Genomic DNA, 19,287 nt, shown 5'->3' on the forward strand with positions numbered 1-19,287 from the left:
TACAGCTAATATTTAGGTGGTTTCCTAGCATTCACTTGAGAGAGGTTTACTTAGTACTTTTGTATTTCTTCACCTTGGTGATCCTCATGTTGCAGAGCACAGACACTGATTTGCAAGGCTTTAAGGGACAGTAAGTTTGTTTAACAACAACCTCCAGAGGACTCAAAGAAATTTTGATAATACAAAGTCACAGGGAGTGACTGACACCCATGAGTTTCCATTTACTCAGTGTCTTTATAAGACAATGACTGTAATAGAAATTATTTGTTTCAAAAGAAGTACACATAAATGGATAGAGAACAAATGCTGAAGACAGAAATTACAAATGCCGCAATTATTCTTCTGTGCTTTGTCACAACATGAACACACTTAGAAAGCAACAGCCACTGTAGTTACCTCCTATAAATACATCAGTTCCTTCAAGTCTTGAATAAAGTCATCCAGGATAAACACAATATTCCAAGGACAAGTATATATATATAATTTTAAAAGGCAAATGATACCCCCAATATAATGCAGAAGATTTTAAATGCTGAAGTTTCTCCACAGATAAATCAAAATGCTTAATATTAACTATGTGCCTACTCAAACTGATACTCTGAGGAAGGAAAAAAAATATCTATGGACACCTAAACTGTAAGCACACAGTGCCTAAGAGTATTATTCAGCAGAGCTGCAGACTGCTCATGCATATTTTACTAGCAAAAATGGTATGAACTGGGAATTAAAACAAAAACAACCAAAAAACCAACCATACAGCTATTCCTAAAGTGGTTAGTGTACAGCTTCTCAAATGGGTAAACTAGCTATGATGTTCAATCCTGTTCTACAGGAATTACACAGGAGTTTTGCAGAGTTGATCATGGCATTCCAATAGGAGTTTCTACTTCTCCTAGGACAAGAATAAAAGGAACACATGGAAATATTAGCTGCAAGAAAATTTATTTCCAGGCTTCCTTCTTTCACCAGTTAAAGAAATTCTGCACATTAATGCCAGCATCAAACTTGAGGAAAATGTAGTTCAATCTTTTTTTCAGTTGTTCAGGAGAACTGGTGGGGGGCAGGAACATAAAAGCCAACATTCTTTAGCTTCAGTATATGTGGTAACAAGGACAAGTTAGAGCCATAGGCTGCCATTGCCACTGCAACATGCATGCAAAACAGCACTTCCAGTTTTTTACTCAAAGTCATGCTACGAGGAAATTCCCATCAGAATTCTTTGAAAGGACCTTACATAAAAGATTAATTTTTATGGCTTGTCATGCAAGTGGTGGCTACAAACAGTTCTAGGTAAACACAGCAACAAATTTTAAACCACAATGGAATACCATTTCATATACTGATATTTCTGTTATCACCTTTGTCAACTCAGAAGATGAAGCCCAAGACAGTGTTTTGGGGACTTTTTTTTTACCGTATAAGCCACACCATAACAAGAAAATCAGCAAAAAGCCTATCTCTGTCTACTGATTCAATCCTTTGAGTTCAAATCTTGAGCAATAATCTTGGACAAAAAAGTTCTTTCATATCATATTGTTCAATATCATTTAATATTGTTGATACAGCACCTCTTTTCAAAAAGCTCAAAATGAGCTGAAGGTTCAGCTTAAATTAGTAAAAAAACCTCTTGTTAAGGATTTACAGAGCTAATTGAAAGTTAACTTACCTTTTTACACAACATTCTTACCCATCACTTAAGTTAGTAATGAAATAAAAACCACACTGATGCCTGAGAGTTTTGTAAAATCAATTTACATCCACAAAACAGCAGTAACCAATACTGAACTCATCTAATGCTTTCTAACCACTAAATTTTCTGTGATATCTTCAGTAAACTCATGGGTATTAATCCTAATGACAACTGCCAAATGCCACATTGGACTACTACTCTGTCACCACTTCCCCTGCAATTTCACCAGAAAGACACAGAATCTTCTCTTTTCAGTTTAAGCAGCCAACAGGAACAGCCCCAGAGGTCTGGGATCAAGGGAAAACCTCGGGGTTATTCCAGATGAACAAGACTGGAAATCAGCAGAACTTGAGATTGTGACACCTGAGAGAAGCTCTGAGCTAATTCATGACTATGTGAGTCTTAGGAGGATGCTCATTATTAAACCAACAGACAGTAAATATTAGAAAAGCAAAGTTTCTCTAACCTTGAGAAAGCAGAGTTAACAAACTGACAGAATAATAAGGATGAAAAGCAGAGTGGTGCAGAATGGAAAAAACAGTCCAAACTAGAAAAGAGACATAGAAAGGAAAGCAAACATACAAAAAAGATTAGTAGAGTTGCAAATAAAGCAATTACTTTTTAAAAACAGAATGTAAAAACAAATTCAATACCAGTTACAGAAACTCAAAAAAGTAGTGCCAAATTTTGAGTTTCATTTTTCCAGGTGTGAATTTTTCATTCTGTTTAACAAAGTTGCAGAATTGTGTCAATGTGTTGCACAACCAAGAAAAGGTAACTCACATCAGACTTCATGATGTGTAAAACACATAAGAATTTGTGATGACCTCTACCATTCTGACAGCTACAAATTGAACTGCTGAGGTACAGCCTGCTGCTGGATTGAGATAGATGGCAACCAACAGACTATGGAGATACCTAAACCATCTGTGAGGTATAAAATTGAGGACCATTTACTTTTAAAACTTTATACAACTCTAAACTTTTAGTTCACATTGCTTCCAAACTTATTAACAAAGATTGATGTAAAAAAGATACCTGAACACATTAGGAGAAAAGCACTTAACTTGTGCATATCACTTCACATGGAAACTCCAATTTCTTTAAAATGGCAACAGAAGGATTATTCTTTCAAATGAGAAAATGATGCTTGCCCAACATAAGATCTCTCTGCTTGGTTGGCAGGTGTAATAAATGACAGCTTCATTTTGAAATATGGATGGAGTTTTTTGTCAATTCTTTGCACCTAAGATTTGTTTTCTTCCTGATATTATGATAAATTTAAGGTATGCCAGCACTTGAGGTTGCTTCTCGTGTAGCCTTTGAAATTAACATAATTTGTTGAGATTTACATCAAAAATGCCAAACCCATCCTTACCTTCTGTAAACTGACACTCCTGTCTGAAGGTGGAATCATCTCTGGAGTCAGAGCCTGAGGTGGATCAATGCCCTTTGTTAACTTCTGATTAATTAAATAGAAAGCCAAAGCAAATTGTTCCTTTGAAAGCTTCCCACAGTCCTTGGTGTCACAGAGAGCCCTGTACAGAGATGCACACGAAATTTTAAAAATACTCATTTCTCCAAGTACAGCCCTATTCAGTGCAGGTGTTGTCATCTACAAATGTGAAAACTGCTAGGGTGTCTCTCATCTTCTAAAACAAAACCATAGACATAGGAAACATCACTCAAACACACAGAGACACTTTCACTGTGCAAGTTAAGGCCCACAGCTGTGCTCTGGTGAAAAGTACCATGAGGGCTGTAGGTCAATAGCAACACCTTCAGAACCAACACAAGTTTATTTACATTTTCCTGATTTTCTAATCAGCACTTGTGTTAACCATAACTTGGGGGGAGGGAGGTTGTTCCTATCAGAGTGTCCTGCAACAACTCACAGTGGGGAAGAAAATTAAAAAAGCTGTGAGTGTAATAAGGCATTGCTGCAATGAATAATGCTAAATGAATGAAAAGCTGTTAGGAAAGATGTGTAGAATGAGATGGGACATAAATCTTGCATGCTACCAATTTTATAGAAACAATTCCCTTTCCCAGTATATGGGTAGGATCAGTAATCAGATACCTGTGATGATGTGATGTCTTAAATACACAGGGATAGCTGAAGTGCAGTATTTGTAACAATCTGTGTTCAGGCATAAGCCTAATTTTCACCCATTTCTGTCCAGAGTAGAAGCAAGTAAGTTATCACTAATTATACGAAGGCCATGCTATTATATACAGAAATGTCACTTTCAAAAACGTCAGCCTAGCAAGAAGTGAGAATGCCATAAACTACACAGCTGTCACAGGAAAAGAACCTACCAGATATGTGCAAGGAGAGCAGAAGGCAGTCCTGTTTTCAGGAATAGTTCTCTGGCTTCCACACCTGACACAAATCCATCCATGTCCTTGTCAGTTTTCACAAAGATCTCATCGTACTTAATTTTGTCTGCAGGTGATACAACCCACTGAAGGGAGATAAGGATGGAAGGGAAAAAACCAAAACCACAATACTAAGATACAGGCAAGTTCTGTTTCCAAGTCAGACTTACATAATTCAAGGACTACAGCACAACTTTTAAATAAGTGATGCAGGTGCCTAACTCATTTTATCCTCCTGAACAGACATGCAGAGACTCAAGCAACTGCAAAAGCAGAAGTGAAGCATTTCCCTCAGTGAAGCACACAGGCTGCTTGCTGCTGCTCTGCCCCTCTGCCTATGCAACAAAGGCATTCCTTGGAGGCTGGATCTCCTCCCTCACCACTGTGCTCACAGTCCTGCTGACTGTCTGGCTCCATCAATTTTATCCCCCTTTACACAGCTGGGAAGCTTTAGCTGGAGGGACTGGAGAGCTGCTCAAGCCCAGCTTGTTAATAGCTGGGCACATTATAAATTGAAGAATTTACACTTGAACAAGGTAAAGATGGGAATTAGAGCCACTTCTGTTACTTGAGCAAATTTTCATAACATTCAGCTAATATAAAGATGTCTAGGGTTCTTTGAGTGAAAATAGCTTCAAGTGCATGTATGGATGCTAATTAATTTCAGTGCACACAGACAATTAACAGATGACTCCCAAATGGTGCTGTATACAAACTCACCCAGAATGGCACTGCTTTGAAATACATACAGCAAGACTTACCCTCAGGCAAGGAAATTTCCAGATTAAAACCTTGGCCCCTCCAAAATTAAGATGCCAATTTCTTACTGATTGCTCAAATAATACTGATTACCCAAATGTCCAAGCTGCATCTGATGCATTAAGTACCACAGTTCTTACCTTAAATACCCTTATCCATTTTTTTCTCATTTTGAATAGAACAAGTTATATATAAGCTACTCAGAAAGACATTTCCCAAACTCTGGACTCTAAAATGACAAAAAGTAAATAAGATGCCTGGGGAGGGTAAGAGGCATCAAGTTGCCTAATAATCACATTCAGAAAAGAATCAAATCTCTCTGTGTCTAGGTGGAAATGCTAGACCTTTTGTTTCCTTTTCCCATTGCTTGCATTTATCTATTCCACTTTAATTCATGCCTTCTCCAAATTGCACACATGCACACACATACATGATTGTCACAATCTGTTTTAAAAACATGTCCATATTCCAGTCAGTCTTCATCCATGTGTACCTGGACTACTATATTTTTTTGAGCTTGAAATAATTTGTTTAAAAATATTTACAAAATATCTGAAGACATCTAGGAAAAGTCAAACAGAAAATTTTACACCTTTCCATCTGGTCTTCCCATCAGCCTCCTAAAACCAACAAGCAGGGCAAGAAGCAAACTAAGAACCTGTATCAAGTCTCTTCATACAGGCAGTCTCTGAAGCACAGGGTTAAAAGCAGAAATCTAATCCCCATCTTCTAACTTCAGAACTGTACCTGTGTTAATGGTGTTTTGGCAGCTAAAATGCCCAGAGGTGGCAAGGACTGATGAGCCTCTTTGGCTGAAGATGGTATTAATGGCATTGCTCCTGGAACACTGAGAGGTTTTCTCTTGGATGGTGGCACCAAAGCTGCAGGCAAGGACATTGGCACTGGTTCTTTCTCCAAAGCACAGTACACCAAAAACATTGCCTGAACAAGAAAAAAAAAGGTGTGTGGTTGTAAATATATTAGAAATATATATACATATAGAGAGAGAGACACCAAAGAATTAATTAAGAAATAACTTTGTAGCGTTTTTTTATTATGTTTCCCCTTCACAAGTCTCTCAACAGATGCAGCTCATTGCTTTCTAAACTGTATTTTTCATTACCATTTTCTTTTGAGGATCAGTGCTTAGCAAGTGAAGTTCAGTATCTTTTAGAATATTAAAATAATTTTCCAAGCTTGTGCCAGTACTTGTGGAATTCTATTTGAGAGAACACTTCAAACACTTTAATTTATCACCATTTTCCCAGAAATTGCTCCACTTAGCATTTAATTCTTTTGTTCTGGCCACCTCTAATTTAACACTTCTTACACTATTTCATCAGCCCCAGCATTAATAGTGTTAAAATTCTAACTTACTACAAACTTTCCTCAAAGATACCTTGAGGCATTCAAGTTCTATAAATACTGAAGGTTAAGGAAAAACTCAGTGAAAACACTCAGTGTCTCATGGGACAGCAGATCTCAGGTGGAAGTTTTTAATGGCTCACCTAACCCACAAAGAAAGTTGGGCTGTGTACTGAGACACATCCAACAAACTGACAGAAACATTAAACAGCACTAAAACTTGATTAAGGACTCTGAATAAAGATAATAAATGAACCGCAAAGTCAGAAATGAATACACAGTGCATCTATTTTAAACCCTGCCATCAGGTTTTCAAAATCCCAGGAGGCAGAAGATACTTACAACTGCAAACTCATCTCGATCCAACATTCCATCACGGTCAATATCACTCAATTCCCACACCTACCAATAAAAAGCAGAATATAGGGATCTTTGACTAAACTGCAGCAGTTTCCTACTTAAAACCTCATTGAAAACACACATGAGAACAGCCTCCCTCCACCATATCTCAAGTTTTGTTAACCATTAGTTTCCAGTAATGTAAATTCACATAAACCATGCAAAAGCAGAGAGATTCTTAAGTTGGAGACAGAGGCACCCTGCCCTGACCCAAGTGTTAAAGAGGGCACAGAACTGATACAATGCAGTTGGAGCCAAACAGCAAAACAAATTTAATTTTTCAGTTTAATGGCTGCATTGCATAAGATCTTATTTAACAGTTAGGCTCATTACTACAAATCTTGAATTAGAGGAACAAGCATTGCTGAATGCAGCACAGGTATCACTTGTGAACTGACAATTAAGAAGAAAGATATTCTTACTCGTCCTAAGATATCCACTGGTAGTTTTGAGTTAAGGAGCACAGGTTTCACCTTATCCCCTGACAACAGTCCATTCACTGGATTTAGGCTGTCAAAAATAGCATCATACTTGACCTTGTCTTCCAGCTGCAGAGGCAGAAGAAAAATATTATTTATGCAGTCACATTCATAGCCAAAGAATCAGAAATTCTTTCAAAAGTGTTAACTTTTTTAAATAAACACACATTGCAGCTCCTGATGCTTATAAGAAAACATCAAAAAGATGTTATTTTAAAATCAGACTCGTCAAAACCTTGTGAGATTTCTTCTTCAATTATTTTCATGGCTTCATGTAACAACTTTTTTTTCCCCTCTATTTTAAATTTCTAAACAGGAAGAGATTTCCCAAGGGTCAAGTGTACTTATTAGATTAGGTCTATTAGCCCAATTATGAATTTGACAGGAAGGGTAATTATCACACCCTAGAAATGTAGCATTAGATTTTTCTAAGAAAGACAGGTTTTCTTGCAAATTTCCAGAAAACAGTTCCAGGTAACAGATAATATTCAGTTTACCTTTACAGCCCATGGTAGATCACTTGATGCTGTTCCACTGAGTAGCAAGGGACTACTAGTATCAGTCTAAGGAAAAACAAGGCAAAAAACCACCAGATGCATTAAAAAAGATGTGATTCTGACTTTGCAAAACCACCCCCCCTTATTTGAGAAGGAGCTTCTCAAAGCCAGAACTGCATTTTAGTCATTCACACCAAAATTTAGAGCAAAAAATTTAAAATCTTTATTCCATTAAAGATAACACTAATAGAACAAATATCACATATATTCAAATTATACACAATTTTATATCCAAATCCCCACTAGAACATGTAGCACCTTATTCCATGTTGCTTGATTTTTTTTCCTTGTTGTAAAGCCCCATTGCCCTACAGCGTCACCCTCTGAAGTGTTGGGTATTTACACCAAACCTTCTTAATTTTTCACTTAAAAGCAGTTGTGACTAATATGTTCAATTAAAAAAGAAATCTTACAAATCTTGGTGGAGGAACAGGCAAGTTAAGACTACTCAGAGAAACATCCAATCCATTCTGTGCACATGCCACGAGGCGCAAAGCCACAAAAAATTCCTATAGGGAAGAAAAAAAAGAAATTTAAGGGGTTTATAATACAAAAATCTAGTAATATAAGATAGCAACATTTCAGAAGAATTAAGAGCTTTTTGGTATTGCTATATACAAGAAGAGTTGCACATGGCTTCAAAGGGGGTCAGAAAGTGACAAAAATCAGCAGCCAGCAAATGCTGGATTCCTCCAGTCAGATGAAATTTGCAATTAATTTTCCAAGAATTTAGTAACTTCCTGGCCAGTGTAATCAGCTCTCAGCACTCAGTTCTTCTATAACAGAACAGTGAAAATTTGAAGTGTAATTACAGCTGTTTATCTTGGAGGAACTGAACTGATCCCACAGATGGTTAATGGAAGTAGAGGAAAACAGAAAAAATGAACCAAAAGAAGCTCAAAAACCCCCAAAATTGTTTGGTAGATATTACAACTTCCTCTTCTTCCTATCATGGGAAGAAGCAGTTCCCTCTCAATGGACTGTTATTTATAATTCAAGTCAAACATCAACACACATTAGAGCTTGTGGTAGCACCAGTGAGATGAAAAGTCTGTCCCCATAAGGCTCACTGACACAGCTTGGGAAGGACAATTCCAAGCAGAATGTACCAATGTCAAGTCCACCAAAATTAAAGAAATAAGAATTTTGAAGATTTTACAAGAATTTTAATTTCTGCATTGTTTCCTACAAGATTATGAGGAAAAAAAAATCACTTTCTTCGTAAATACAGTACATTAAACCTTAAATTACTTCTCAGCAAATTGCACAGCTACACATCAGCCCATTTTACAACCTGGAGAAAAGCTGAGGAGGCAGCTGAAGGATGTTTAATTTATTGTAGCTTCTACTCAAATGGGACTTACATAGCCAGTCAAAATTAGAAAAATCTGTTAGAAAAATCTGTAAGAAAAACTGCTTTCCTGAACCAAAAATTTCAACTTTCATCTTGTTTCAAGGCTGGGTAATGGTTAGTCACACACCAAGTAAATAATCATACCTGTTTATTCAGGATACCTTTGCCATCAGTATCAGCTAGGTCCCAAATCTGAAAACATAAAATAGCATAGTGTTCACAGCACTTGAGAGGAAGCTGGCAAGTCCTCCCTCCATGTATAACAGACACTTGGAGGAGAGTGCATGTCTTAACTTTCATGATAACACTTAATTGTGATGACACATTTAATATTGCAATAATTTCCATGACTGCATAGAAACTATTGGGACTATTGGATAGAACAACTGAAAACACATTAGGGAAGATCATGTATCCTGTAGTAATAGCAAGCATTTTAATTTAAACAGGATACTAACTGAAGACGACAGGATAATTAAATAAATTAAATAACTGCCAATAAATACCTTTCCAAGTACCAAATCTGTCAATCCAGACTTTTTCAAGAAAACAGCTGCATCAGAAGCTAATACTCTTCCAGCATTTGTTGAATCAACCTGGTGGAGACAAAAACCCCACATGACAATCTATCTTTTGAACTGATGCCATCTCTTTACATAGACTCTCAACAAGCTACCAAAGAAGAATGCTCAAGTTAAGTCACTTCAAGGACAATCTTCTGAACCTATCAAATTAGCCCCTTTTAATCATGGGCTTTTCTTCTTGATGCCATCAAAACATGTGATTTTTAAGAACAGAGAATTCCAGGGTTTGATTACATTTCATTGTCCAGCTCTGCATTCATTACTGTTAGGGTCTGAAAAAGAAGGATCTTCTCTGAAGATACCTTTACCACCACAGCAGAGGGAAATACTCCCTAAAGTGAAACTTATTTACACAATAAAGAGGTTGGTGATATTGGCACAGTACCAATCAGCATGCATTTCTCCCTGGATCAACAGAGAGAAGATTAAAATAGAGAGTTATTCACGTTCTGAAGTGGAAACATTACCCAAATGAAACCTTTTCAAGTGGGAAAAGAAAGAAGGAAAACTTACATCACCTACATGGTGATGTAAGGACAAGGGAAATAGAGGAAAAGCTGAGAGCTCTTGAGAGCCTAAAGGAAAGGATTCTTAAAAAGTATGGGAAATAGCACAAAGGCTATCTTCAGTCAATTCAGACTGTCAGACTTACTACATCCCACAGGGAGGGTGATGATGATGACAACTGCACCATTTCCAGTCTCACAGCTATGTGTTTAAACAAAGGACATATTCAATATTGTAAGAACAACTGCCCAAGTTCACAGGTGCAGCACACACAAGGTGCTCAAAGTTAACAACTTCCCAAGATGGGATTAGAACTGGCTTCTGAAAGACCATGGGGAATTTAAAAATAATTTCATCTGGAAAGAATGCTGCAGCAGTTGTCTGTAGACACTTCTGAAAGGGAACAAAACACTCTGAAATCCCAAAACCATAATTTAATATGAAAGTGAAAACATCTTTTGCTTTTAACATAACTGGTATGATTTTAATTAGGAGAGGGTTTTTCCTGTAACCAGGGATGCCCTGGTCACAGTAATAAGGTTGCAAACACAGTCTAGCAGTTTGGCTAATTGAGTTATGGGAGAGCTGTTCATCTATGGGCACACAGCTGCCAAGACAGTGCATCAAACTCCCTTTTCAAACAGCTGTGTCGACGTTGCATGCAACACAACAATCTTGGCATCCACTCAGAAAACCTTCAGCCTAGCATTTCTCTTTCAAGAAAGTCACAGAACACCACAGTATCAGCTGTGTTTACTTTTTATTTCTCCAAGTCCAAGCCAGAAGAAGGTGACTTTAAGGGATTTAAGCAGGATTCTTGCTTAACCCAATAGTTTCTTTTCGTACAATTAATTCTCTAAACCTTAGTAACTATTTTTTTCAAAGGGTTGATTTCAATTTCTTTGCAAATTACTGAGTCTTGAATGCTGGGGTGGGGGATACTTAACATTTGATTATTACACTGGGATGATAGCTGCTGTTTGTCAGTTATACACCAGCTTGGCAGAGCTTTTCCCCTGATGTGCAAGAAGCAGTTTCTACAGCTGCATCAGCCAACAACTCCCTTGTTACAGCTTGTCTTTTGTAGGACCAAGAACTACCAAAAGTTACAAACATATATCTAATGTGATTAGGGCAGAAGGTTACAGTGAGAAGTGCTTCAGCTCAGGATTCAGGAAGCACTGCTTCCCTGCTGTACTGCACCACGTGATTAAGTAATTTCTTAGTGCTTTATGACAGGTATTTAAATTTATCCTTTAACCTCACCCTGCTTTGTGTCAGTCTATAAAAGGTTAAAAATAAAAATTTTTATTTGAAAGAAAAAAGTGCCTATTGAAAGGCTGAGATTCCAATCTCATTCTAAGTACAAAGGGCAAGATTTACATTCATTTCACAACACATCTTTTGCCAGATGAATTCCTTTAAGTTTGTGATAGAACTGGAAGTGTATTCAGCATCAGAGCTGTTTCAGGTAATGAATTCATTAATATAAAAGCACACTCCACCAGCACCATAAGACAAAGTGGGAAATGTCTCTCTAACATTTCTGTTCGAAAAGTTGATATCTCCTTACCTGAGGAATGGAAGGGAAAAGTTCCCTAGTGGAACCAAAAGTCTTAGGGCACATTTGAAAGCTCCTCTTTAGGAAAAATGCTTGCAGCAAAGAGTTCATCTGAGCAAGGCAGAAAAATAATCCTCTGGAAAACAAATCCACTGGCACCACTTCAGTAACAGTAACATCATGTTTAAGGAATCCCTGTTCCTGTACACTACCGAAACCACTGGACAACAAACAGTGCTCCAGTTTCACTAGGCTGTGTACTCCAACAAACGGAGGACACTGACTCAGGAACCAGTATCACATTTGTGCCTCAATTCAGTTCCTTTATCTGAGTTTTTGCTCCACACTTCAGTGGTTGAGCAAGTGCTGCCAGGAGGAAGAGATGGGCACATGGCAGAGGTGGTACCTGACAGTGAGAGGCAGGACTGAGCTAGGAACCACAACGTGCAGAACAATCAGTTCTCAGCCTTACCTTGTGCCCTTATAATGATATTTTATTAGAAGGAACTCTCCTAGGGTCTTTAACCCAATGCCTAGAGATAAATACACAGTGGACTTGTCCATCTGAAGGAAAACTTTCTGAGGGTGATGCTATCTCCTTCAGCTACCATGATCTGAATTTAGATCAAGGTAAACTCTCTATTTTTGTTCAGCAATTTCAAATCTGCTACTCTCCTGCAGTGGAGAAAATCCCCTATTAAAGTACAATGGCAAGCTCAGACTTCAGGCATCACAGGCTGATACACTTGAACTGCTGTTTTTTGCACCTGATAATGGGACTAATCCTCTAAGCACAATCCAAAAAGAGGGCATGGATAGAAATCATGGCTTTGTCCCTTCCCCAGCACATAAGTTTATATTCATGTTCTCATGTTGACACACAAAAGAAGTTTCTAAACAAGGAGACCATAACTCCATAACCTGTCTTAGGACAAACAGGAATATTACCAGCTGCACAAAGGAAAAAAATTTCCTATAAGGCTCATCAATTACTCATCATGTATATTACAAAACAAAATTATTTTAAATTGTTTTATACAGCCAAGTAGTTTAATTTTCTTGAAAGTTTTTACATTACATTTGTACCATAAAGTACATTATGTACGTGACAGAAAATACTGTTATTACAGAATAGGTGAAACAGCTATTTTTAAAAATAAGTTGTATTTATAGGAATAGAGACACCTTGGTATTGCTGGGTCAAAATACAGAAGACAGGTGATAAATAAAATTTATATTCTTATATTTTATTTTTATGTATTTCGTTTTTTTGTGTCAAATTCAAAACATTTGCATCTGTTGAGTGAAACTGCAAGAACTACAGGCACTATTTTTGCATTCAGTGACCTTCTATCCAAAGTTTCACTCCTTACAACATCCTGTGATTAATTCTGGGGATATTCTGAGGAAGAATCAAGTCTTACATGATGCTAACTGAGCTACAAATGCAAAAAATTAATCTTCACTTGTAAAAAGTAACTAAGAACATATCAATACAGCATTTTTAAAGAATTTACTCCATCCCAAGACCTCACAGTCTGTTAGAACAGTAAAGAGCTGTATACCATACATACCTGGCAGTTCCCTAGAAAATAAGGGTCATTTTACAGCCAATATTAAATTTATACCAATATAGCTCAGACCTAATGGCTACCTACCATAAAAATACATTTTAAAGCACTACAAGTTTTGTTGGACTTTTATTGTTTACACACTGCTGACTAGGCTGAGTTCATAGCAAAAGAATATCAGTTCTTTAAAATCCAAATGAGGTCTGTTCTTTCAGAATATACATACCTGTCGATAGAATTTCTCATACACAGGATTTGCACTCGATAGCTGTGAAAGAGACACAGAGAGAAAATTAGCCCTGAAGATCCATATTTCAATTTCTCTCTCCCTGGACAAATAAAGATATAAAAACACTCTCCACTGGTCTTCAAAGAAGCATGAAGGATTTACTCTGTACAATGATGAGGAAATAGGACAGCTCTTTGTGCTGTAACTCCTAGTAGACTGACTTCTTGTTTTGCAGACATTAATACCACCCCAGATCAGATTTCCCCCAGCCAGGTCACCAGGTGAGGCTGTGTGAAACAGGAACTCTTAGGCAACATTGCCTATGGGCAAAAACAGAAACCTGAAACGACTCAGGCTAGGAAGTGCTCTCTAATATTAGAGTACAAAGCAATATAATTTTATTTCACTGTCCACTGCATCATTCTTCAGAATTTAGTGTCATATGCAACCAGTCTGTAAAATTTTCAGACACCCAAATTAACCCCTGGATTCAAAACTAAACCCACAGCAATGGTACCTCATTAAAATAGAATAATATTCTAACTTTGGGTTTTGTAACTTGAACCCTTGTCAGGGATAACTTCTGCCTTCATTCCACTGCCCTCTACCATATATTCAGGGCTCACCTAAAGTTAAGTGGACAAGAATAAAACAGCTTCTTTGGAAAAGGCTCTTTCTTTATTTTCAAATTATTCTTAGAAAATAATAAAAAAAAAAAATCCTAAGACCTGAAACAATGCTAAACCTAATCTCTTTAGTAACACCACATCCATTGTCCTACAGCAACAGCTGCTATTTTGGCTGAATATTCCATGTTCACAGGTGCTGATTATCAGAAAATTATACTAAGAGAAGATGTTTGGTAGAAATTAGTTTAGTGTGAACTTGTGCAAATATAGAAAGTGTGCAGCATCACCAGAACATCCTAAAAGGCAAATTATAGAGTACAGCTAGAAATAACAGGAGAGCTTCCATTCAGAGCTTATTCAGCAAGTATATTGCCCCAGAGACTCAGCTTCTGATTTTCCAGCTGTTTTTTTGGTTTTGTGTTTGGTGCTTTTTGTGGGTTTTGTTGTTGTTGTTTGTTTTGGGGTTTTCTGGTGTTTGGTGGAAGGGAACAACAACAGAGGCACACAACTGCTAAGGTTTTATTTGATTGCTGAGAGGTGGGTGGGAAATACCTCTCCCACAGCCAGACATGAAAAATTACATATGCTGGGAAACCATCATTGGTATTCACTGCAATACCTCCATTTTTATAGCTTAACCTTGCTCTGACTTTGCTCTGGTACCCAAAGACTTTTATTATTTCAGCCATCAACTAAGCATGCAGTTACACATCCCCTAAAATAGCCTGACAAAATATATTCAAGGTTTGCCAGCCCCTAGACTGCCACAACACCAATACAACAACTTTCAACCATTTCCCAGCCCTCCACAGCACACTGTATTTTCTCACCTAAACCTCACATGCTTTATTTACCCACTCATCTATACTTTGCACAGCAACCTGGAGGTTGCATATGTATGTGTCTAAAATTAAATCTGTGAGCAGAGCAGTAGAACAGAGCTGGCCAGCACATCCTCTGGAACTACTGATTCTCCTTGTGCACCATCCCTCTTGCCCAATGTCACCCTTTGTTCAGCCAAATGTTTCCTTATTACAGCCAAACTGATCCCTGGCACTCCTGGACAGGAAACATCATGTTGAAGTCCTGCAATGGAAAAACTAAGTGCAAAACAATCTTTTCATTCAGCACTTAAGAGTACGAGCCAATAATTCTTTACTTCATTAGTGTTTCCAATATTCATTTTAACATCAGTATCAATGCAGTAACTGGAATTTCCTGTGAATAGAGTAACAGTAGTAAAAAACCTTCCCAGACTATTTTGCTAGTAATAGACTTGTTTTTCCTTCAAAGTATATCCCACAATAAATCAACAGATGCAAATATTATCTAGGATATTTTTCTGGGATAAGAAGAAAAACACAGTTCAACACCTTTTCAGGTGCTGCTGTAGAATTTACTTGGCAAAATTCTTTTTATGGGACTTGTAACAACTATTTGCAGAGTAAATTCAGCTTGTTTTAAATGCAAAATGAGGGAGGGAGAAAAGGTCAGATTCCACAGCGTACAGAAATAGAAAGACATTATTATGGCTCCATTTCAAAGTTGATCACTTCATAAGGGTAATGTGTGTTGGAGTAATTACAACCTTTGATACAAACCTATGAGCTTTAGAATGATAACCTAGGAAATGAAAAACACCTTCAGGGACACCCGTCTTTTTCATCTTCTGTTGTCAATCAATCCCCATGTTTTCATGCCTCTGGCACATTCACATGTAGGTCTAATAAGATACTATTACCAGTCTGTGCACCCCATCCAGCCACAACCTTCCTTCCACAAAGGCTTAGAAACAAACAAACAAACAAATGCTGTCCTGAGAAAAACAAAAGTAATTTCCCCTTCCAACCCCAATGAGATATTGGGGAGAAGCGAGCTATTCTATCCTGATTAAAATCCAAAATACCATATTCTATCACAACACAGAGCTCCAGGACTCATTTTAGGAGTTTTCAAAAGGCACAGTCTGGCCTTAAATGTTCTTCCTTTAGTTAGCCAGCCAAAAGGCTGGTAAGTTCAAAGCAAGCTGGTTTCCTTACAATGCCATTTCAAAATAATAATCAACTTCTCTCTTTTTCCTCTATTGCTTTATTGTCTTAGCTGAAGTGTTTCAGGGTAAAGCTTTCTACCACTTTCAATTATATAACCAAGAACATCTCCTACAGCAATAACAAATATAAAGAAAATATTTACTATAAATTTTTATACAATTATTACCAAACACTTAAAAATGGAGCACTTTCTTTCCCATTGAACAGCTGAAGCAGGCACAAGAACTGCTGTCTTCTCTCTGCAGAGATGTCTGTCACTGCATAATTAGAAATGGTTCCATTTAATTTTCAAATTGCTACAGAAAATCTCCACCATCTTCTAATCAGTACTGAACAAAGCCTGTGCAACATGAAGGAGTAGCTGCACTGCCTTTTTAGAGGCAGCTTCTCTCTAACATGGTGGATGCAATACCAACCAAAAAAAATTAGCTTCCATCTGCTTTAGGACCAGTCAGTCTCCTCTATATGCAGGTTAAAAATATATACATTCATACTCTGGTTTCTTCATCTGCAGGACAGAAAGAGGAACAAGAGGTTCCTCATTTCACTAAAAATTACAAACTGTGATCTTAATTTGACAATTTTGCTGATTTCTTAAAATAAAAAAAAAAACAACAACAACAACAACACCGCCAACAACAAAAAAAACCACAAAAAAAAAAGAAACCAGATGTTTGCCAGAGACCTCAAAATCTCTGGCTCTACATCATACATAACATGTGCATTACTATGAGGGCATCATTCATACTGCAAGTATTTGGATCCTGTGTATTCCAGTAACAAGACCTTAATCCTGGCAATGTGTGCACGAGACAGGAATCCATCCAGCTCAGCCTCAGTATAATACTCCATGTTTCCCTTCAACAACACAGCACAGCATTCTCAACTCTGCAACACAATACCCAAGTCTAAAATGAGACTTACAGCTAATTAGGATACAAATTGATATTACATGATTTTGTCTCATCTACCAAAGCAGCTTGTAACTACTTCAAGACAACTACCGCATTTCTCACAAAAAGCATTTCATCAGGAAGACAAACACAAAGTTATCCTCCTTTTCTTCCTGAGTATTTCTTTACAGTGCTTCCCTGAACTGTGAGCTTCCCCTCAATCACTGCCAGTTTTTCAGAATAAACCACAAGGTCAATTTTCAAGAGCAACAAGAAGCTACTGAACGTCCATGTAACCCACCTTTCAAGAAACACCTCTGTCCCATTCTCAACATCCATTTTCCACATCTTCAGTTTTCTGTTCTTCCTCCCCTAAATTCCCCATATGAAATAGGTCTGATAAACACCCTTGAAATGCCAAAACATAGAACTCCTTATGCTGGTTCTAGCTTAATTTGACTTTTCCAAGAACAGATGACAATCTGTGAGATCGGTCAGTTCCTTCTCATTGCTGTTGTTTGCTTGTTTCCAAACTAAAGGCAACCACAACAAAACACTCCCGTGGTAGAAGTTCCCTTAGAAGTTCCAAATTAATTCCAAGTCATGCTCAGATCACAACACTCACTGAGCAAATGCAAATGGCAACAAGATGTTGCAGAATGGGTTCAAAATGGGGAGATAAAAGATACTTGAGATACCTACTATTAAAGAGAGTGGAGGGGGAGATAATCACCTTCAGTTTGCAGCCCTTGTTCAAGCATACTTGGTGTAATAAATATCACTACAGTTACACAGTCCTTAAGTATTTTTCCTAATCAGTCAAAAAAACACAATTAGCACAGAAAAGTTTCAAATTACTGAAATTACAGCTTTGATATTCAAATAAAGGATGTGCAGCCCTCTCAGACACTGCAGCTGCAAAGTCATCCGAAAATACCCTCATCTCACTTGGAAATACCCAATGCCCCAGCCATGCTAAAGTAGTGTCAAACCAAACACAGGAAAGAGAACAGAAAATCGGACCCAACAGAGAGCCTGAGTGCAGGTTCATGTGCCTCCTGCTCTCTGCGTGTGCCCAGAGCAGACTGCCCTGATCTGCTCACCTTTACTGCAGGCAGCAACTGATCTCAGAGCAGCCACCACTGCATCCCCACCCCCACGCCCTCATTCTCACTTCCTCATGCTCTTCAACAGACTCTGAACACTCCAACACTCGCCAGGACTTTTTATAACCCAAACATTCCACATGTTAGAACCTACATTGAAAAGAACTATCTTCAGGCTTGCTTGACTGACTAAGATGATTCTTATGCAACACAAGAAGAAAAAACAAACATGCCAAAAAAAGAAATCCCCGCACAAGTGGTCAACACACAGAAATAGCTCCCACAGTTTAACCACTGCTGTAAACTGCAGCCACAATGGGTTTAAGGATACTGGCGATTTTTCTGCTTCTGTCAACATTATCACATTTGTGTTTAGTTCCCCATCCATGTGACTGAAAAAGTAAAGAAATTCTACAATGAAAGGATTACACAGCCTGTAAGCAATAATGTCTTGCTGTAGAACACACCAGAGCTGACACCCCACACCTCTCCCCAAATCAAGAGCTGGAGCAGCACTGTGAAAACTTCTTTCCCTTCAGTAAGCAGATGTTTACAGCTTTTTCACTTACTGGAAGACTACTGAGAGACTCAGAAAATGCTAACTTAGCTATTTTAATATAAAGCAACCTTTCACAAAAAGTACTATACTTCACAAATCTATACCCTTAGACTCTTAAAGACACATTTGTTTTCTTCACATATTTATTTACTTTTTCACTAAACTACCCTTTCTTTCCTTGAAACGGTTGAGATTCTCAAAAGTGAACTATGTAAGTAACTGCAAACTCTGCAGCCTTGCTGCCAGCTTTCAAAGTTTACTTCCATGTGCTTAAGCAATTCATTAAGCTCATTTATCAGCTTTGCTTTGTGTAAATGTCACAACTGGCTATCAGATTGAAGCATCCCAAGCCAGGAGGGTGAACCAATAGGCCCACCTTAGCCTTACGTCAGGTAGGAATGGAAATTTCTCATCTCACAGCTAAATGAAATTAAAAAGTATCAAAAAGCACTGTTCATTAGCTATAGCAGCGCTAGGGAATAAGACCCGATCCTAACGGTATAGAACAACCTGTGTGTAATGATTCCATTATCGTCAGGAAAAAATGCGAGCACCAAGGATTGAGGTGAAGTGAGATCACACGAGCACGGAACAGTGCCAAGAGTCTCCAAGTTT

The 19,287-nt window shown here is 37.8% G+C and overlaps 1 protein-coding gene across 14 annotated transcripts in view; it reads right to left on the minus strand.

Moving 5' to 3' along the window:
• The window catches only part of EPS15 (epidermal growth factor receptor pathway substrate 15), a 67,234-nt gene that overhangs the window by 26,501 nt on the left and 21,446 nt on the right, over positions 1-19,287 (minus strand). For all 14 annotated transcript variants that reach the window (XM_079314528.1, XM_079314526.1, XM_079314535.1 and 11 more), the window contains 10 exons: positions 13,432-13,473; positions 9,489-9,578; positions 9,127-9,174; positions 8,042-8,137; positions 7,569-7,634; positions 7,015-7,140; positions 6,536-6,595; positions 5,576-5,770; positions 4,010-4,155; positions 3,069-3,228 (listed from right to left, as the gene is read on the minus strand). In XM_079314528.1, coding sequence (XP_079170654.1) covers positions 3,069-3,228; positions 4,010-4,155; positions 5,576-5,770; positions 6,536-6,595; positions 7,015-7,140; positions 7,569-7,634; positions 8,042-8,137; positions 9,127-9,174; positions 9,489-9,578; positions 13,432-13,473 — 1,029 coding nt within the window. The remainder of the gene's footprint in view (positions 1-3,068; positions 3,229-4,009; positions 4,156-5,575; positions 5,771-6,535; positions 6,596-7,014; positions 7,141-7,568; positions 7,635-8,041; positions 8,138-9,126; positions 9,175-9,488; positions 9,579-13,431; positions 13,474-19,287) is intronic.

Source organism: Erithacus rubecula (assembly GCF_903797595.1).
Source record: "Erithacus rubecula genome assembly, chromosome: 10".
Classification (NCBI taxonomy): Eukaryota; Metazoa; Chordata; class Aves; order Passeriformes; family Muscicapidae; genus Erithacus; species Erithacus rubecula.